This window comes from Pempheris klunzingeri, chromosome 7 (assembly GCF_042242105.1).
Source record: "Pempheris klunzingeri isolate RE-2024b chromosome 7, fPemKlu1.hap1, whole genome shotgun sequence".
Lineage (NCBI taxonomy): Eukaryota > Metazoa > Chordata > Actinopteri > Acropomatiformes > Pempheridae > Pempheris > Pempheris klunzingeri.
In genome coordinates, this window is record NC_092018.1 from 11455442 (window position 1) to 11477248 (window position 21807).

General features: G+C 41.2%; 3 protein-coding genes across 4 annotated transcripts in view; 2 read left to right on the forward strand and 1 right to left on the reverse strand.

The window, feature by feature from the left end:
• slc20a2 (solute carrier family 20 member 2) overlaps positions 1-5305 on the reverse strand; it is a 42049-nt gene extending 36744 nt beyond the window's left edge. For both annotated transcript variants that reach the window (XM_070833625.1, XM_070833624.1), the window contains exon 1: positions 5166-5305. The gene's annotated coding sequence lies outside the window, so the exon portion shown is untranslated. The remainder of the gene's footprint in view (positions 1-5165) is intronic.
• The window catches only part of areg (amphiregulin), a 57256-nt gene that overhangs the window by 12712 nt on the left and 22737 nt on the right, over positions 1-21807 (forward strand). The window lies entirely within an intron of this gene.
• Positions 10123-21169, forward strand: LOC139204031 (bifunctional methylenetetrahydrofolate dehydrogenase/cyclohydrolase 2, mitochondrial-like). The gene is made up of 8 exons (XM_070833975.1): positions 10123-10271; positions 12057-12241; positions 12478-12600; positions 12967-13119; positions 15916-16023; positions 18053-18145; positions 20525-20650; positions 20827-21169. The coding sequence occupies exons 1-8, from the start codon at positions 10129-10131 to the stop codon at positions 20940-20942; spliced, it is 1047 nt and encodes a 348-aa protein (XP_070690076.1). The 5' UTR covers positions 10123-10128; the 3' UTR covers positions 20943-21169.

A 21807-nucleotide genomic window follows, 5' to 3' on the forward strand; every position in this document is an offset into this window, starting at 1 on the left:
GACAAGCATTATGGGATGCCAATATTTTATCGGCTGTGAGCTTGCCAGAAGACAGGAGTTCCCTGAAACCAGCTGCATACATACACATGTGTACAAACCACAAATATTTAAGTGTATAAATGCAGCCTCAAGTATTTTTGTGTCCAGATAACTTAGATCTGGATGAACACTGAGAACTTAAAACTTAAGTAGTGGTTGTCTAATGAAGAGCTGAAATGGTTTCGATTATTCTCCCAAGCTTTAATGATGCCCTGACCCTGAAGCAAAGCTACAATTAAATCACCAAGAGACTCACTGAGCTGTGATGTCTGAAAAACAGCTATGCTGAAGTTGGTACCATTTGTTTTCAGCGTCTTTCTCCATCAGCGACAGCCAGCAGCTTGCTTAATGTGCACTCTTCTCAGTTTCCTTTAACAACAACAACCCTTGCATGCCAACCTTTCCTGCCCTCTTCTGTCCAGTGTGCTTGTTTTGACCTTTCTTAGCATAAAAAAAGAGAGGCATTATCAGCTCCACATGATCAATAACATGCTTAACAAGGATCTCAGCAATAACATGGATTAAGCGATGCTAGTGCACACAGACATGCAGCGCGCGCACACACACACACACACACACAAACACACACGCGTGGCATGAAGATTCCAGCTAATTCAGTGCTATCATGTGATGTTGCCATGGCGAAGGAGGGCTCAGACATAACAGTGTGATTGTGCTCTGAGGGCGAGGTGGGACGATCAGAGAGACAGACTGTTCTCTGACTGTGACACTGCCAGCCCCGGTGCCAACTGCCCTTCCGCCCACAGAGACACGGACACACCCACTGGCAGAAGGGCCGGCCTGCACGGGGCCCTACCGTCATGGAAACCAAAACAGACTCAAGTGCATTTTCCATACATTTATTCCCTCTCATGTCGATCCGCAAGATCAAGGTCATGTCTTTTTTTCTGTTGAGAGATGTGAATTCACTTTTAAATTTTTTATGTCTTTTGTGTTTTGCACCCGGCTATACTTCGACTGTTTTGATAAGAAGCATAAATCCATCCATAAAATGCATCCATCAGTGCTACCAGCTTTTTGTGCAAGCAGCATTTAAGCTGTATGGGGTCTTTAACTATTTTCATTAGCGGTTGGTCTGTCAATTATTTATTGATCAATCAACAAATTGTCTAATTAGTCTAAACAAGATATGCCTACAGCCATGCAAGCAGCTCTGTGAGACTGTGCTTAGGCTCAGTGGTGCATTGAGCTTGATGACAACCTGTCTAAGTTGAGTATATTTGGCATGTCAACATGCTAAACACAAACTACACGAGGATAATAGGAATGCCATTAGTTTTGGTCATATACGAGGGTACTGGACAAAAATGTGACCTGATGGTGGTGCTACAGGGAAAGTTAGAGAATCAGGAAGTTATTCTAATCCGTCCTAAGGGGAACAAGAACGTTTGTACCGCATTTCATGGCAATTCAGCCTACTGTTGTCGAGACGTTTCAACAAATGTCAACCTCATGGTGGCATAAAGATCAACGTTATTGCACTCCAAATGAGACCAAACACAAGTCCGCTACAGGAAAAATCCGGGGATTATCAAAGTAATTAGGATTCATCCTCTGGGGACCACGAAAGCATGAGCAAAACTTTCTTAATCCATATGATAATTGTTGAGATATTTCAGTCCAGACCAAAGTGGAGGACTGACAGACTGACTAATTGGCGTTGCCATTCCTGGAGCCAAGCCACAAGCAAACATGTCAACAAGCTGGTGAAAATTCCCATCACAACTTCTCAGGGCTAAGGGTGACGTCCCAAAACAGACCGATCACATTGCAGATATATCATATTGGCATATATGTCAGCTAATATGTAACAAGACGTTGTAATGCAAGAATGCTGAAAAGAAATTTGAGGTTATTTAGGAACACTGTCTTCATAACCTAGTTTGTCCACCTAAATACGGATATCAGCATTGGTCTAAAAGGATCCAGTATGTTTCAAGCTGTATCTGAGACAAAAAAACAAAAAGAGGCAGCAAATCCTCACACTGCCAGCAAATATTTGCCATTTTCGTTAAACATTTAATCTAAAATCAAAAAAATTTGTATCGATTATTAACAAATTAATAGTTTCAGCAAATTACCCTGATTATGAAACTCTGGCTGTTGACTAAATCTCTGCAATCATGCCTCCCACAATGTAGACCAATCTTTGCCTAATAGAAAAAGCACAACATATACAGACTTTGAGAAGAAGGTACACCTTGCATAGAAGGAGGCTGTTAAGTAATGTGGTGTGACGTGCCTGCTCACGGACGGCATTCTTGTCACAGAGCGAGAGGCCTAAGGTGAATTTAACAGTGACTTGGAACTAAAGGTGGAGTCATAGATGGCAGGAAGTTCCTAGAAACTGCCAGCACATGTGTACTCAAACAGCTCACCTCCACGAGAACTGGTCTGACTCTGCTCTCTCAGCATCTTGTTGAACGTGAAAACATTACACAATGTACGCATACTTTTTCCGCGCACATAAACAGCTCTTCCCTCCCCTCCTCAGCTCAAAGCCAGCTTCAAAACAGAGCTTCTAAAACACAGGCCTAAACAGCCTGGAGTTAACTGCTGTTTAAATATGCACTGCTATGTGTCTGTTGTGAAGCATTTGGATTTATGGGCCAGTATAAAAGACGGTGTGGTCTAAGCTGTGGCTGGACTCCGGCAATTTAGTGTGAATCACTCTGCCACGATTGTGTTTTCCCCCAAAGGATTATGCTCACAAAGGGCAGGTCAAAGTACAGTCAAAATATAAATCGAATCTTTCTCTAATGTTTCTGTGAGCCCACCTCAATTCCACAAAATAGTGATAGAAAAATGTGATTACGGCTCAGTCAAAAGGAGGCCAACAACGGTGACAATTGTTTGTTCTGTCTGGCAAAGCCGTGATGAGACAGTGTCGCTGCAGTGAGAGTTGTTTAGGCTCAACACATAAGTTGAACTCAGATGTTTCTCAGACAGCTCTTTTTTTTTTTGCTAAATTGCTAAACTGCTTTAAATACAAACCAGTAGATTAAACCTATGTGGGTGCAAGAACCTGCAATTGTTATTAATCCCTTTTCAAGAGTTCTGCAAATATGAATCTAAAAAGGTATAAACATGGGTGTGTGCAGAGCTGCAAATACATTCTGGTGCCATTTTATTATTACTCAAGCACACCTCACAGACAGGTGGGTATTATATGCTTTTAAACTATGTAGGGATGGGACAGGGAGAGGCTGGCGTCATGGCTTTTATCACAGAAACCGGTCAACAGAAGCCCCAGACTGTGCACTCATAATCTCGCGTTTAAGGTGTGTAAAAAACAGGGAAGTTATTAACCGCCGTATCATATCAAAATACAATTTCATATCTGACCTTTATGGTCGGACAAGATACAGCAATCAATGCATTTGTTTTTTCCAGTTCAGGAGAGTAGGTGCAGTCATGTTACATTGCCTTGGGAAAGCTTTTAAGAGAGAAAAACAAGTAAAAAGAAAATATGTGAGGTAGTGCAGACCCCAGCATTCTTCCTCTCTCACTTCTTCTTATCATAATATGCAGATTAATCATTAACTCACAAACCCCATTCTGGCTGCCTGAAAGTTATTGCCCTCCGCTGCCTATAGGATAAGATATCTTCAGTGAGATGAAGATTGAATTTGGCATATTCTACTTAAAATAAAAGTGGACAGAATATCAGGAACAGGTGAAAATACAACACAATCTCTAACAATAGCCATTCAATAAACACTGAAGCAAACTATCTTTTATTTTGTTGTTTTCAGGGTGATTTAACTCAACTCTATAGCGACTTTTGTAAAGTCTATATTACAACAGTGAAAGGAAAATACATTCACTTTGGTAAAAAATGTGACTTGATTGTACTCTACTTGAATATTTCTATTTTAAGCTACTTTACACCTCTACTCCACCACATTTTATCTATCTATCTATTTATATATCATTACCATCAAGATGAGATTAAAAAAAACATCGCTTGAATGCTTTTTGCTTAGAACACACACACTTTAACTTTAAGTAACTTTAAGTAGCATTTAAAAAAAAAAAACATTTTACAGTTCAATACTTCTAGTTTTACATGAGTAAAACATTTGATTGCTTATTATGCAGGGTGTTCCTGTTTTTCCAGCTCTCTATACTGACTCTAACCATGTTCCAGTGTCTGTGAGGTTTCTTGTTGATAAATAGTTATCTATTGTGGTGACAAATCAAGAGTCTTGCCTTAACAAGAGCTGGTGGTGCCTCTGCAGCTAGGACAAACTGTACACAATAAATCCCAATATCCCAATAAATACAATCAACAATTGTCTGGCTTGCGAGCACAGATACACATCTGCTGCTGAACAGATCAGGTTTACTTCCTTGTGTCTGGCTGCTCCTCTCAAACAATAAGACAATTCACGACCACAATTGGGGTAGAGACACCAGCAGGGACATTTTAGCCTGAGTGGGTTGTGATGAAGAAAGACCTCTGAGATGTTCAGGACAGGCTTGTCCCAAATTCTTATTGTTATTGGGCAATGGCGAGGTAGTGACGGCGCACAGTGCGCATGCCCAGATGTCGGCAAACAGTGTCTGCTCGGCGCACGGAAAGCTCCACGCAGTGAGATGAACTCGCGTGTTTCACAACAAAGTACAAAGCGGCGCTTTGAGCCGAGCGCTCGCCTTTGCTCGGCTTTTCCAGCTTCCCCCGTGGTTCAGACCTTAAGAAAGTATATCTGAGCCGCTGCTATTGTGATACTCTGACGGATGTGGTCACACACACACACACGTGTAGCAGCTCCATTCACTCACTGAGTTGCGTGCGATCAGTGGCAACATTATTGCGAGCAGGCTCACAACCAAATGTCGCCACTTGTGGTGAAATGCAACACTTTGAAGCGATGCTCGGCACGAACGCAAGTCAGGGGACGGCGTGGCTGTGAGGTTTAAGAAAAAGAGACATGTTATATGTCCACTTACCAGGCCCGCTCCTCCTTAAACACAGCCCGCACACGGAGACTTCTCACCACAAAGACGTGCAAAAAGCAAAGTGGCTGAACAAGACAGAAACCCCCGTCGAAGGGGCAGCGGGTTTTGTTTTGTTTTTTCCTTGTCAGACAAAATGTACTTACCGACGAAATAGGACACCGCGAAGGGGGGAAATGTGCCGTTCCTCTCCGCCTCCACGCCTCTATCCCTGCCTGTATTTTCCCAGAACCGTCCTCCGTGGGTTGCGTCGAAAATGTCTGAGATTCCAGCAGTGGCTGTCGTCCCCCCCGACTGGTTGCCCTCGACTCGGCCGACTCATGCGACCATGTTGCCCTGAACGTCGCCTGCTGCTCTCATCCGGGCGTTTAGGGATTGAGCCGCCGTCGTCTCGGCACTGCTCTGGATGACAGCTATGGGATGGAGGGGAGGGGAGGGGAGGGGAGGGAGAAAGGGAGAGAGGAGGGGGTAGTGGTCAATCTGTTGAGGGCATGCTGCCACCATATAAGGGGGAGGGGGGGCGGAGAAAATGCACCCAACACCATTAAGTGATAATCGCCATATGAACAAACTGATTAAAAACGCATTTACGCATATGCACAGGAAGATTTATTCCCCATTGTGCCTAAAGTTTGCTTTTAATATAGCACGTGCTGCAGCCTACTCTGAAATAAATGCTTTTTTTTTTTTTTCTCAGACAGCCTTTACAAATAAGACACCGTCTCTTACTGCATTGTCGCCCCTCAAGAGTAAATATGACACACGCACAACACAGAGTACAGTGACTGAGTGTACCGACAGATGTGGTTAAGAGCAAACACAGTGTCCTGTTCCCTCCCCACGGTCTGCTTTCATTGTGGATTATTTTTATGGCTGAGACGCAGAGGAATCCGTCCAGACGAGTCTGTCATTTTGATGAGAAGGTGGGGGGTGGGGGTGGGGGGTTGTTAGTTTTCCCTTGACCTCCCCTTTAAATGTGCGCCTTCAGAGGTAAGACGTGGGGTGCGTGTGGAGGTTGTGATCACTGGGTCGACGGTAATGTTTAATCCGTCGAAATGTTACCATCTATTATGGCTGTGGCCACGTGCGAGAGACATAAAGGTGTTACGTAACCAGCCCAGCCAGTCAACAACAGTGGGTGGGTGGGAGAGGGGTGGGAGGGGTCGTTTGGAGGGTAATCAGACCCTCCACAGATGAATATGTACATTTACACTATGTACACAAGAGAGCAAAAGCAGAAAGATTTGTTAGTTTTATAAGAATGCATAGAGTAATTAAAAAAATATCATCAGGAACCTAAAAATCCCCCTTAAGTGGCTGCAAAGCTATTAGAAAAAACACCACACAGATATCCCTTAACAATTTAATAATAATTCAGTGTGTGTGTGTGTGATCTGAGAAATAATTTCCCTTTTGAACTGTATAAGCTCTGTGTCTTGTTGAGACATGACTCCATTCAGCCTGGAGTAGGGTGGAACAACTGACTCTCCGTACACAGTTTCACCCACGCCTAGCCGGGCCTACTTTATTATTCCACATTGGACTTAACAGCCATATAAATGTTCCCAACCTACACAAGACCACATATCGCCAGACTACACTAAACAGCGTTTTAGCCCGTTGGCCGACTCTCTCCACATACTCTCCCAACAACAAATCCAACAGGGTTTTTCCTGTCACCATAATCCTGTGAAATCTTGTAAGAGTCTGAGAGCAGATTTAGTGATTTAACTGTTTTAATTCTCACCCCAGTGAGGATAAAATAACAATTTATATATTCAAATCTTATTACTGTGTTTTGAAACAAGTAATTTCAAAGCCCCAAAAGTGGCCGCATCCTGCCGATGTAAACACAATGTCTGACAGCCGTGATAATCTTGACAAAAAAGGTTTTACAGAGGAATCTGTGAGGTTTTTTCTCACCTTAGGCATCTTCGTTACAAGAATGTGGTGTTAATGAGAAAAAACAAGAGCGGGTGGCGAGGTGGACTAAGGAGGTTTTCCGTGGGAGTGGACAGTCAGCTTACTGAAGGGCTGAAAGGAGGTCACATGATCATCAGATCCCCTTATGACATCATAAAAGGAGCCAAGTCTAAACTGTGTGTTTTTACACTCATTTACAGAAAGGTGGAGCTGGAGAAAAAGAAAGAGGATGGTCTTTTCTCATAGTTTAGCAGTCTGTAGGCACACCTCGGACACAATTTGATGTTAAAAAGACACAAAAAGTGCATTTTGCATAATGTGGGACCTTTAAATTGAATTCGACTGAGTCTGACACATGTGGAGGTTGTGTGTGTTTATCGTCAGGTCTGTTCTATCTTCTTGCCAAAGTTTGGCCCCCCTTTTTCAGAAGATGTACATAAAAAAGAGCAATATCAAAGCAGAACTTACTGTTTTCACTAAAACGTAGCACCCCTGTTCAGAGGCCTATAACTGTGACTTATCAACTTAAACACTTAAGGGTCAACATCTTGTGCCTCAGATGTACTGTCTGCTCTCTAACACTCACACAACAAATATCACAGCTACATCACAGTTACGGGAAATTGATCCTTTTTGTTCTTGGTCTCCTGGAGTCTTCTCATACCAAGCTGAGTTCCGGTTGGCAGCTGTACTATTTACCGTACAGCGTTTGTTGTTGCAATAACTGTTGGATCGGGGGAAAAAAATCAAAAAGGCCTATTGTTTTGCAAAGGGATCACATGATGTTGCCATGTTCTCAGTAGCAATATAATTATTTTTTATCCGTTACATCAAAATCCTCAACTGGAAGGCATCATTAACTGCAGTGTTAATTTCCATTCTAAAATAAAGGAGTGTTTTTACATCGTTAACCTATGGATTGGCAAACAGGCTTTATGTCAAAGCCATAAATTAAGTAAACTGCAGCCTAGCTTTTGTCACACAGGATAATACATACAGTCCCTTTTTGTCTCATGTCCAGGCAGGCCTGGCTGGGAGTGGTGTTTATCACATTTAACCCATTTTCTGAATATGCTCCCACCACTCAAACAAACCTTTACTCTAAATGTGTCATCTGTACTATAAAAGAACAACGTGGTGAGCAGCTAACATTATGTGATATGTACATATTTTTGCAAGGGACTTTGTTCTGAGCTTCATTCATGAGGACAAATCTTTATTTCAAGTTTCATCATTTCTTTTATGATGCACTAAAGTTTTCTTTTCTTCACTGTCTTTCTTTAATGCATTTCTTTCTAACTGGCAAGGTTGCATTTTAATCACATATGAAGCTATTTCAGAAAAATTCAAAAAAATAAATGTGGATTATCTGTACAATAGTATTTCATATGTGATTGATTTATACATTGTGTAAGCATGTATGGTTTTCAGACATTTCACATGTGAAATTTTATATCTCATGTATAAAATGTTAGTTCATATACAAAATGTCCCTAAACCACGTACTCCTTCAGGTGAAATCACCGTGAAAGTTTACAGTGAATTTCAAATGTGATATTTTTGTCTTCTTCCCAAGTTGCTTTTCACCCAGGTTACCCACCCATATTGTCAATATCATGACAAAATGTTCACATTGAACATATCAAACACTGACAACATTATCCACTTTTATGGTTTTTATCTTCATGTTTAGACAAATGACACTTTAGGCTATTGTGGTCTTGATTAGGTATTGAAAAGTAAACATTGACTTGAAGCATGAGACAGGGTATGAATTCCAGTCTCACGTGTTCAAGTCATGTGCTTTGTGCACCCGTCCAAGCATCCAACAAGGAACTCTCTCTTAGTTGCATATGACTGCAATTTGTAGGAGACGGGCTTGTCTGAGTGACATGTCTTCCTACAGTGTGTCCCCATATCATTTTCCTAATCGGTCCAGTTAAACCAGCGAGCTTCGGGCTATAATCCTGTCATTTGTTCCTCCAGTTGTACTTTGAATCATTTGCTTTAAATATCTTCTCTGGGGAACTACTGTACAGGTAACAGCCCGCTCCCCTCTGGAGCTTGAGGGACTATAAATGTCTATAATGCTCTCGATGACCACCTCGCTATAGGCCTACCTGCACACAAGCCAACATGCAGTGAGACACTTAGCATACATATGATGTTTATATTACATTTTGGTGCACACCAGATGCCCATTTTCCTTTTTCTGAAATTTCTAGCATTTGAAATGGACCTTACACAATCCAATGAATGCATCAAATATTTGCTGCCATCTTGTGGCATTACAGCACACGGCTGTGAGACGTTACAACATCTAATGAAATATTTTTATGGCTAAACTTTGATCTACTTTTAAATTTGAATCTATGTAATAAGAGACAAATAAAGAAACAAATCACAGTCAAAGTGGCACTTACAATATACTGCAATTAATATGATATATGCCTACAAATCCTCTATAGCAAGCCATATCATTTCACCAAATGTGACGATCGTAGCTAAATTATATATACGCAAATTATCATAATATATTGTGATTGTTTAATCTGTGCAATCAAATGTAAAAATGACTCTTTGTGGTTTTACAAGGGGTCATTTGCCTGACTGTTTCTTGGCAGCAGCTTTCTATTTACCACACAGACATGAGAGTAGTATTGATCGACCTGTCTAATTTTATATAAATAAAGTATTGCCCAAAAATGTCAAACTATTCTAACATTCAGTTTTGTCATGCTAACCTGTCTCCTTTTAATGATGCCATTCCACATTGGATGCTCCATTCAGATAATCTTATTGCATGGTTTCCTCTTCCTTTCTACAAAAGCCATCACCTAAATAGGATGCAGACAACCAGGATTATCCAAGCACTTCTTTTCCTTTGTTCTGACTTTAACTGTGAGTGGTGAATAATGCATTCAGCCAATTTCCAGCACTGGTTATATGTGGCCTGTGTGTGCTGTGTACTTACTGCATTTCTTTTTCATGCATGCATTCTATGTCATTCACTTTACATAAAGAAAAACCAGCTGTATTCTTCCCTCCACATTACCAAAGGTATGTGCATTGTGCAGCAGCCTATCATTCATCACATGCATTGTCTCCATGCTGCCCTCCCCCCTTTTCTCCCTCTCGTGCACGCACGCGACGCTCTACGACACACACACACACACTCACACAAACATGGCGGCCTCTGTTTCACCGCTTCGCTCCTCCTTCAGGATTTGTAGCCCGTTAACGTTACACCATCACTGCTGTCGGGCCAAACTGCGGATGCACAGAAAATGCGAGAGTCAAGGGAGACATCTACACCAGTCGGCGGCGAGGTAAAGGCCACCGCGGCCAGCACACCGCTGTTTTCCGCTTTTGATGGTAGTTTGCGGATGGACGCTTTGCGACACTTCGGCACCGGCGAAGGCGTGCGTCCCGTCACGTGTCGGAGGACGGTGATTGACAGCAGGTTCCACCGGTCACGGTGGAGAGGGGCCGGGTAGCGGACATCCCTCTAGCCGGGAGGTCAATTACCGGTCTGATTAAACCGACATTACCGTCACCAAACCGCGTTATTGTTGTGTGAGTCGCCACAGTTTCGCTTGTGTGTTAACGTTTAACAGCACAGTGCTCTGGTACAGTGTTAGCTGCTGCTGCTAGGCGACCGTTTAGCTACAGCGGAGCCGTTAACGTGAATCACCGGTGCTAACTACTAACGTTATTATATTTACCACCGTGATGTAAGCTTCTTAGCACACTGGTCTCTTATTATTTACTCATTCTTTAAAATAAAATTAAAAAAGGATAACTTTTTCAGTCAAAAGACAATTAGTAACGTTAATTTACCGTTTGTCCAAAACCGATTATTTGCGGTTATTTTCTGTAAAAAATATGGCTCAACCTTTTTGGTGTTAAGGAGCCCCATATTGACACACATTGACCCGTATTTGATAAGATGTAGTTACCCCATGCCTGTCTGTATTGTAGATTAACACTGAAGTGAACAGATGAACAGAATAGTCATTCTTATACATTTACTTATTGGGCTGACTTCTTCCCTGTTTTTCTTGGGATCCCAGAGAACCCCCCCCCCCCAGAGAGCTGTGGTCAAACGAAGGGAACCAGCATTGGTGCCATTTTCACACAATTTCACCTGACATAAATCTAAATTAGCCTATAAAGTCACTCACATTTGTAAAGTGTGCATGCACACATGCACACTAACTATCTATCTGCACCTCTGAAGTGCTGATGTTCAAGTAGCTTAGTTAACAAACTGCATATGAGTGCTACAACTTAAATGTACAAAAAAGTGTATAGAGTATGGTTGAAGGGCACGCCATTAGTATTGAGTCACAAACCAATGTGTTAGCTAGACAAATTTAATTTGGGATTTGATGTTGGTGTTTTAGAAGATTTAGGTATCACAAAAGTGATGGTGATTTGTCCTGAGGGAAACATTTCTCTAAAAAATTCCTGTCAATCCACTCAATAGATGAAAAGTTAGGACATCACCATAGGCAGTAGGGTTTATCCTCTGAGGACCTGGGCTATCTGTACCAGACTTCATGGTAATGTAATAGTTACTGAGATATTTCAGTCTGTACCAAAGTTCATGAGCAAGTCTGTATTTTTAACCACACACGATAATCTACTGTATACAGTACAAATACCCTGATACTGATCTGCCAAATGTACATTGTCAAAATAGTGTGCACATAATCGTGTATGTTCTGGGCCTGCAGCAAGGGTCATTTTAATTACTGGTGTTTTAGTGATTTGTTTATTAAATGTGAGAAAATAGTAAAAAGCACCTATTGCGTTTTCTCAGAGGCCAAGTTGACATCCTCAAATAGCTTTTTTTTGTCTGACCAGCAGTCAAAAATCCACAGATATTCAATTCACTATTGCAGTAGACTAAGAATACCGGCAAAATTCACATTTGAGAAGCTGGAACCAGTGATTTTTGGGCATTTTTGCTTTAAAATGACTAATCGTCTGAGCTTTATTTGGAATAATGTGTCAGATATCTTTTTTGTTTTATGTCTGTCTTGCAGCCTGTGATGTGGTGTGTGCTGTACACGTGTGTTCATTCATGTGTTTACGATTTCCCTCCCCAGGCACGCTGCTGTGGTGATTTCGGGGACAGAGCTGGCTCGTCAGCTCCACAGAGAAATCCAGCGTGATGTGGAGGAGCTCGTAGCTCAGGGCAACATGAGACCCCACCTAGGAGTGGTCTTAGTGGGGGACGACCCAGCCAGTCGTACCTATGTCAGGAACAAGACCCGGGCAGCCAGCATCCTGGGTCAGATATGAGCATAGCATGCATTCCTGAACACTGTATGCACCACATGTATCATCCAGATCAACAAACATAACACTCTAACTAAGGCGCGTCATCCTTTTAACCATGCATGGATAGATACACATGGATAAACACATTTTTCAGAAGCAGAATTAGTGTAATTGTAGTGTGTAATGCACGCATTTTGCTGCATTTCTGAGTGTGTGCGTGTGTGTGTGTGTGTGTGTGCTCTCCAGGTATTTCCAGTGACACAGTGGTGCGGCCGAGCTCGGTCTCCCAGGAGGAGCTGCTGGAGCTGATTGACAAGATGAACCGTGACTGGAGGGTCAGCGGCCTGTTAGTGCAGCTGCCACTTCCCGGTAAACACAGACGCTACAGCTGCACATGACTTTTCCTCACTGACATTAAAGTTAAACAAATGAGCTGGTTTGTGCAGTTCAGCTTGTCGTTATCACATCTATGTAGTTCTTTCCTGACATGTGAAAAGTCGTTGTGGAAGTGTGGTAGTTAAATACATAAATATCCATTATATTCAATTCAATTCAATTCAATTCAATTCAATTTATTTGTATAGCCCAATATCACAACAGAGTGTCTATAGTAAAAATGTTTGTACTGTATGTCTAGAATGGCTTGTAGTCCCAAAGTATAATGTAGTGCTCAGCAATTATCCATTATTATGTGAGATATCTTTGATTATCTGTCCTACTTGCTCCCCTCTTTAGAGCACATCAATGAGCGAGCCGTATGTAATGCCATCGCTCCAGAGAAGGATGTGGATGGCTTCCATATTGTGAATATCGGTAAGCTGTGTCTGGACCAGAGATCCATGGTGCCTGCCACACCTGCTGCAGTCTGGGAGATCATCAAGAGAGCAGGTAAACGACAAAAAATTCGGCTATTTACACCTGGTCCGGCCACGCAGTACACAGAACTTCCATGGTAGTTGTCTGTGTCGTGGCTGAATAGCTTTGCTACAAGACTTAAATCCAATAGAACAGTGTAGAACATCTTGTGTGTGCCCAGCTGTCAGAATAGATGATGGATTTGTAGACTTACTTACATGTTGCAGTTTTCTTTTATTATTATTATCAGTTTACAGTCCCAGTTTGGTTAGGTGTAGGCACCAACACTACTTGGTGTTTGTGTTTTGTATATATTTTTTAATCTTTGCTCCAAAAAATAGATCCTTTACGAGACATTGAAGACTTATTCAGTTTAATTGAATGCAACTGAATAGAAGTGTTTCTTAAGGTCTTAAGTGCAGCCTGTTACTTTTGTCCTAATCATCACTTTATTATGCTGTATTATTAGTTTAGTTCTATCAAACTTTATATTACTTCTTAGACGCACATTTACAGTAAATTACTTTCCACCAAAAGCTGCTAGTTGTATTGTCAACCCCGTTATGGTAATTAGTCTACAACTCACTCTGTGTTCATGTTCTACTCATCAAATCTCAGCACAGGTTTAATCTCCAATTGCATCACTTTTAAAATTCAATGCTGGAGGCAGTGCTTCTGTCTTTTTATGACTGGACCACTAGATGGCGCCTGACAATGAGGTAGGATGTCGAGGCTTTGCTGCCCGCTCCCTCAGCAAGATCTACACCCTGCTTGGCATCACAGGGGCTGCGAAGAAGAGAGCCATCAGGTCTACCACAGAGGCTGCAGAGAGAGCCTCGAGGTGGATCTGGATTAAAAGGTCCGAGAAGTGGGCCAACGCTGCTGGGACACAAGTCGGGGTCTGATCACCCCCGACTGGGTCGCCTGAGGGAGGGTGTCTGATGTTGAAAGACCCGAAACACCCGATGAGCTCAGGATACATACATCACTGATGATGTGTCCCAGCGCATCCACGGATGTATGTATACACATAGTGGACCACTCCACTACCAGTAGGGGTGTAAATATTCTGGCAGTTTAGAAGCTTAAGGTGTACCAAATATGAATAAGTAAGCAAATGTACGTGTTCTTCAAAGAACAGGCAAGGTTCATTAAATGAATAAAAAAAGACACATTATAAGCAAAGGAAGTCAATAGTTGATCATGCTGTTTGGTGGCTTAATGTGGGATTTAGATTCTGACTGCACTGGCTGTATTTGGAGATGCCATGCTAAAAATAAGAAATCTTACATAGGGAAAAAAAATCTTCAAATAATATGAGAATATTAGTTGCCTCAGGACGAAAATCCTTTGTTGCTTTACTCATCAAACCAGGTGAAGGGCGCTGCTGTTCATGCAGATGCAGATTTAAACCTCATCTGTTGTTGCTCAGAAGTCTGACTGCTGAGGGAAAATGTTTCTACGCTGTTTTTACGTGTTTGTTTCATCCAGAAACGAGGACAAAGAGTCTGTGAGACCGTCCTTGTCAGTGTTGGAAACTTTTTTGAATGCATCGTGATCCCGATGGTTTTAGCAAAAAAGTGCCCTTTATGGATGAAGGAGAGACCCTGATGACTGTTTTTACTATCAGCTACTATCTATCAGCTATCAGGGGATTTTTGCAATTCCCATACCAGACAGTGTTGGAACAACTTTGGGTGTTTTTACTTTTAAGAATGTCTTGTGGATTTCTCTCTCTCATCGAGACAGTTTGGGATGTTCACTCCAGCAAAGCAAATCCTGCAGCATATGTATAGTTTACAGTATATGAAATGATATGAGGTTGATCAAAGTGAGATAACCTATCACATCTGAAAAAAGGGTTGAAAGCACAGAAAAACATTATTTATTCAACATATTAATGGTTAGAACTGAATTTTAACCATTAAACTGTCAGTTGTGTCAAACGGAACAGTGCTGTGAAAAAGAATTTCCCCTCTGGGGACAATAAAGTCTAAAGTCTAAGTCTAAAAGATTAAAAGATGAGATTTGTTCAAGATTGTTTTCAAATACCAGCATTTTTATCTTCAGGATCATCTTAAAGGATAACTCTGGTACCTTTAAACTTCGGCAGACAACCATTAACAGGCTACAATGGCTGTAGTCTAATCCTTTGGGGCAACCGCACTAGTCAAAGTACATCCAATAGAAGCACTTGTTTTTGCCACTGACAAGCTCAGATTGTTTTTCAAAGTGTCTGACCACATTATGGAAAGGATCCCTACCAGTCATTCCGGGCACACAATAGGGCCCAATTTTAAAAATACCAGAGTTAAGGTTTACTTGGATTTCTGAATTTTAGATTTATTGAATATGTTGATTGGGGAAGCTGAGGTGTAATACTGTCCTTACACAAGCAAAGCAAGAATATGAATGAATAAAATCCAAATAAGTGAAATTATTTTGTTTAGTTTCAGAGACTGGATGACATCCATATATTTAACACTAATTTAATTAGTAATTTTAGATATTTGTGTAAAGTTACTTTTACATCAGTTAAGAATATAAGTAGTAATTGTCACAGGCGGGACATGCAACCTTATGGAGCAAGGCTGTGGTGACGCTGGCAGAATAACCTCCCTCCACATGCCTGTGTGATCAGGCAAAGGTGAAACACCTCCTGAGGCTCTCTATGAGATATTTGTGTTAATTTTCAGTATTTTGTGTTTTATAAGTGACTTTGCACCTTACAGGTTCAAGTCTTCATCTTGTCTCAGCTGAGCAGTTCAGTCAATCAGGCATAGTTTATTAAATGTACTGTACTTTCTTCTGAAACATTTGTTTGTGCAGGTATCGAGACAGTGGGGAAGAATGTGCTGGTCGCTGGTCGCTCCAAAAATGTTGGAATGCCCATCGCAATGTTGCTACACACTGATCGCAATCATGAACGCCCCGGGGGTAAGTGTGTGTGTGTGTGTGTGTGTGTGTGTGTGTGTGTGTGTGTGTGTGTGTGTGTGTGTGTGTGTGTGTGTGTGTGTGTGTGTGTGTGTGTGTGTGTGTGTGTGTGTGTGTGTGTGTGTGCGCGTGTGTGTGTGCGCGTGTGTGTGTGCGCGTGTGTGTGCGTATGTATATTTACCTGTGTCTATGCAGGTGAGTCAGCATTGTAATATGATTGAAGGGCTTCTCTTTGTTGGCCAGTGATATTGCATCATCTTGGCTTCCCCTGAAGGATATTTGATGTGTACAGCTTTTGCCAGGATGTGGCGAGTAAATAAAGGCTCCGGTGACTCCTCACCTTTTTAATAAAACGATAAATGCTGATGCATGTATTGCTGGAAGAGGGGGAAAAAAAACAGCGAGTTTAAAGGAAAAGGCTGAACAGGGCGAGACTTTTGGCATTGTGTGCTGCTAGCAGACGGATGAACTGCCCTTATAAGGTTGTAGGAAGGCGGCAGGGGATTTGGTAATTTGCTGTTTAGATGAAGCAACAAGATATGCTTGACCTGTCAAAGTATAGCAGCATTACAGGTCAACACAGTAACAGTATGCAAACAAAATGCTCATTCAAAGTTACAAGTTTGTGTAATAACTGTAACTGTAAAAACATTTAAAGTTCATCACTTTTAAGTGTGTGCATGCCTTCAGGTCTGAGTATTTTCCTATTATTTGCTAATTCAATTGTCAACACACCGAGTTGTTTCTGCTGCTGTTGTTTCTTAACAAAGCCCCACACAAAGTATGATTGTAATCCCTACTGGCATTTTATATCAGATTGTGTCCCTGAAGGAGAATTTTGTGCATACTGGAAACTTGGTCTGTTACGCTGTCCCACCTGCTGTGTAGGTCAGTAGCTGAATGTGCACCGACACACAAAGACTAAAGCTAAAAACAGACATCGGGTATAACTACAGCAAATACCCTCTTAGACTTTTTAATAAACTTTTAAGGAGTTTGAATGGATTCATTTTCAATTTGGCGTCCCTTCTCCTCTTTTTTCTCTCCCACTCACTCGTCCCATCAGGTATGTGACCTGGAGGTCCGATATGCTGTAACTTGCCTTTCCCTCCCACTCTCTCATCTCCTCTTATCTTCCTAGGAACCCTTTTCTCTTTCCTGCTCCCCACGTGCACTACTGGTCACGGTTCAGTTCTGTGTTAGATAAAGGATTAGGATTGCCGTTATTATGTTGCCTTTCCTCATTGTGTAATTATGAACTACATCAAGTGTAGTCACCCCCACCTGCCACGTAGGTGAGTGTGAGGGTGAGGAAGGGGTAACGTGTTTGTTTTTTTTATGTAGAGTTTGAAAAGACTCTACATCCTATCCCTGGTGCTACTGAGCCATGCAGGTAGTTTAGATTTTATGTGGTTTTTAGACATCCTCTTCTACAACTTGTACCACCAACTCAATGCAGATGAATAGAGTTCTGTTTGTGCGGCCTGCAGCATTCACTCTGAGGCACCCTTCTCTGACTGTTTACTGTGGAGTGAACGTATAGTGGGATCAATCAGCCACTGTTACCTCCTGAGCTGAGTCAGATTTTTATAAAATAAGAAGTTAAAGTAAATCAGATGCATATAGTTACAAAAATCATAAAAATTAACAGATTTCAGTATTTAATTTGAAATAAAGAACTGCTCACTCCTGATATTTTAAAGCATGTATGAATGACAGTAAATGAAATAACAAAATAACGTTATAACCTGGAGTCAGTCAGGTATATAAAATATCAGTAACCTTGTAACTTCACACACACAGATGATGGTCTTCTAAAAACAAGAGGTCTTATTGCATGATAAAATGCCCCCGCTCTTTTCCTGTGAAGTTGTATTTCATAAAAGTGGAATACGTTTTTGTGATGTTAGCAGGGGCGGCCTTCATTTTAGGCTGGGCAAGCCTCAGGAAACCCTGGAAGAAATGTCATTCTTTGTCAGGAATGTTTGTTTGTGACGTGAATGGAGCCAAAAAAAATCCTGTTTCCTCTCAGGTGATGCTACGGTGACCATTGCCCACAGATGTACCCCGAAGGAACGGCTGAAGGAGCTGACAAGCCTGGCTGACATCATTATTGCAGCTGCAGGTAATTTCACCCCAGACACCAAGTGCCGATTAGCAAAGTGACATATCTGATACTGAGATAAGCCTTTCACATGGATTAAGAATACAAACTGCTCCGTAGGGTTTAAAAACATACTTTATTAGTCAGCCTTAGGACTGAAACTAAGAATTGATTTCATTGTTGATTAATCTGACAGTTAGTTTCTCAATTAATTGGTCTGTAAAATGTCAGAAAATAGTGAAAAATAATCTTCAAATGTCTTATTTTCCACCAATGAACAGCCAGAACTGAGAGATATTCACTTAACTATCACATAAGGCAAAGAGGAGCAGAAAATCCTTACAAGAGCCATGAACCAATAAAGGTGTTTTTGCTCTCTTAAATGACTAATCAATTTGACCCGAAACATGCTGATTAATCTTTTGGATCAACTCATAAATGAATAACATAATTGTTTCAGCTCTAGTCCGCTTTTCTGCAATTTGTATTGGGCAGGAATTTCTTCCGATTATGTTAATACTAAAATGATGCCCGTTACTCAATATGTTACATTGCGTTGTAATTTGGACCATTAATTTGTCATTTGGAAAAGCGTCTGTGTGGGTTTTCATGTGTTTAATCCTTAATTCCGTTACAATACGGCAGTTTCTAACCAATTTTGGATAGAACTACAATAAAGATGACATGTCAAAGATCTAATTATGTTGTCATTGCAAAATCAAATAGACATTTACAACACACCATCTGTGTAATGACTTTGTCATTCATCGTTGTTTTCACTTTCAAATAACTGGGTTTGCTTATACTGTTTAACTGGGCAGGTTGTTTTCCGGTAAAGGACCGTATGTTTTCATGCATTATGCTGCTTTCACATGGATTCAGGTAAAAGGTAAAGGCGATCTCCCATTGCCAGTGTTCTCTGCTGGCCTCTCTCAGTTTTACTGTCCTGCTCTTGTCCGGTGAGATGATATCAGTTTGAAACCTATCTTACTTTAAGGGAAATGCTTTTACCTTTTATGGTGTTGTACACTCCTTAAACTATTGTCGGATTTCATTATGTTGGAAATGTCATAGAAGGGATTGTGTGGCCTGCCAACGTAACCACCAGGAAAGGTTGTGAAAGTGCTTACCAGCCCTTACTTGAAGTGATCTTGTTTCAGTATCAAAGTAATTCAGTTCAACTGTTACTTTGCTGCAACTGTGGTCACAGATTGCAGCTTTCTGGAAAAGCAATCGTGATCTGTGGCCGCTGGAATGTGAGACAGTCAATGCAGGGTGGGAATATGTTTTGAAAGACTCTTCAGTGACTGGAAAAGCTCAAAAAAAAGGGGGTGCCATGTTGTAGTTCCTGTGATATAAACAGGCTTTTTCCTGATAACTAAAAGTATCAGGCTCCTCATGACTTTTCATTCAATTGTTAGATTTCTTAATTGTTGTGAAACGTGTAATTAGTGTCAGGATGTAATTTGGGGTTATCGTGCCACTGAGCTCCTCTGATGTCTGAGTGCTGCATATGAGCAGGCTATTTACTAAAGTTTAATCTGGTTCTTAACTGAGGAGTTAAAAGTAGCAGATTTTTTGCTGCCTACTTTAAAGTGGAGTGGTTATCAACATAAATATAATGCTTAATAATCTCATAGATCATCATGCTCATAGATCATCATCATCACGTGTGATTAAAAGGAGATGATAAACATCAGTGCAGAAAGGAAAAGATGGCTTGACATGACTTTGACATGAACATAATGGAACCTGCATTACTTTGATGGTGGTTGGAATAGCACCCTCATAGTGGCTGCAGATGCCATTAACCAACCAGCCAAACAGGCAAACTGGTTTTAAACTTGAGTCCACATGTTTGGCGAGCAGCAGGAGTTAGAGGGACCATCAAATCAAAACGTTGCAAAGTGAAGCATCCTGCAGTTACAAACTTGGCAAAGCGGCTTGCCTTGAGCTCCCTTAAAACTCCCCGTGGTTCACTGATTTGGCTGTTTTTTGTGATTTGATTGATTGACTTTGGTCATATGCAGAACTAAAAAACACACAACAACCACAGTCATGATAATGGCTGGAGGTTGGGTTGTGCTCCGTTACCTGATCTTGAGACAATGTTCTAAAGAGGGGCCCTGTGTCAAAGATAATTTTAAAATCGAAATGATTTCAGATCATATTCTGCTTAAAAGGTGCATATTAGATAAATATTTGATTAGTCTAATTACCACAAACCCTGGGGTCAGCTAGTTTCCCAGGATTGAAGGCCTTGTGGGGGCCCATTCGCTCAGCACATTAATCCAGCCATGGGTTTCAGGTCTGAAGCTCTCTCTAAATAACTGTCTTTGAACATTTAATGAAGCTTAAACTGATCATCGTCTAACTGTAAAGCCCGGTTTCTGTGCAAAGGTGTTCCCCGGCTGGTCACTGCAGATATGGTGAAAGAAGGCGCAGCAGTCATCGACGTGGGCATAAACCGCATCAAGGACCCGAAAACAGGGAAACTGCGGCTAATCGGTGACGTGGACTTTGAGGGTAAATAATCTTGAAGTTCTCTGCAAATTTGACACACACTTCACAGATTTCTCAACACTGTCAGATAAACACAGGACTCATTAGAAACAGGCTCAATTTACTGTATAAAAACAGGAAATACATTCTAGTCTTAGCGCTGGTAACTTAACTCCACGTCAACTGTTTGATTGTTGTAGGAGTGAAGGAGAAGGCAGGTTTCATCACACCTGTTCCCGGTGGCGTGGGTCCGATGACAGTCGCCATGCTGATGAAGAACACTGTGACTGCGGCCAGAAACGCACTGATGCATTAAACACACACACTATAAAGCTCTTTGTTTTATTGAATGATATTACAGTCAGAACAGCGTGTGCAAACATACATCAATTGATTTGGTTTTACACACATACATACACCACACCAAGCATCTAACACACTTTTATTTAAAAATCCATGAGCTCAAGACTCCATACCTGCTGGGAAACTTACTTGATATGTACTTTGTTTATATTGTGAATTTATTCATTTAAGCTATTTATTTCAGAGTTCACTTTTTAAGAATTTAGATTAATATTTTTTCTACTGAAGTTGTTTTGGTTCATTTTTGAACATCAAGATTCTTTGGAAAAGGAATAATAAATAAAAACCAATGCTGTGCCAATACTACCATTTCTCAGTCTTTTTCTGATTTACAGATACATCTTTTGGTATTTTGGCATCACTGCAGAGATAAGGTTACAACATGCAACAAAGATCCTCTGCTGGAATCGAATCATGGTCATTCTGGTCAAGTGGTGTTAACCATTTGACTACTGGCACACTCCTGACTGGTATTAACAAATGCATTGTCATGGATAACACAGCATGCTGCTTATTCCAAAAAGTTCAGCCAGCACAAAGCTGTAATTTTTCACTTCACTCCTTCACCGGCGTGACTCTAGGGACGGCAATGTTGGTCGATTGGTCCACTATTTTGGTTCAGACCGAAATATCTCAACACAGATTGTCATTTGATATCTATAGTTCACCAATAATGATTTTTATGTTTTCGCTAGTGACGCCATTTGGTAAAAATTTCAATTTGTCCAGTGTTTTGGTCGGCCTCAGCCTCAGCTGTGCCTTGTGTTCACTCCTAAATAGCAGGCGTTAGCATGCTAGCACACTAAATGGAGGCCATG

Bases quoted from the DNA above. Each gene is read 5' to 3' on its own strand.
- LOC139204031 (XM_070833975.1), top strand. From the start codon at position 10,129: ATGGCGGCCTCTGTTTCACCGCTTCGCTCCTCCTTCAGGATTTGTAGC. The intron at 12,242-12,477 runs GTCAGATATGAG...TGTGCTCTCCAG, and splicing joins CCGGGCAGCCAGCATCCTGG to GTATTTCCAGTGACACAGTG. The intron at 18,146-20,524 runs GTAATTTCACCC...TTCTGTGCAAAG, and splicing joins CATCATTATTGCAGCTGCAG to GTGTTCCCCGGCTGGTCACT.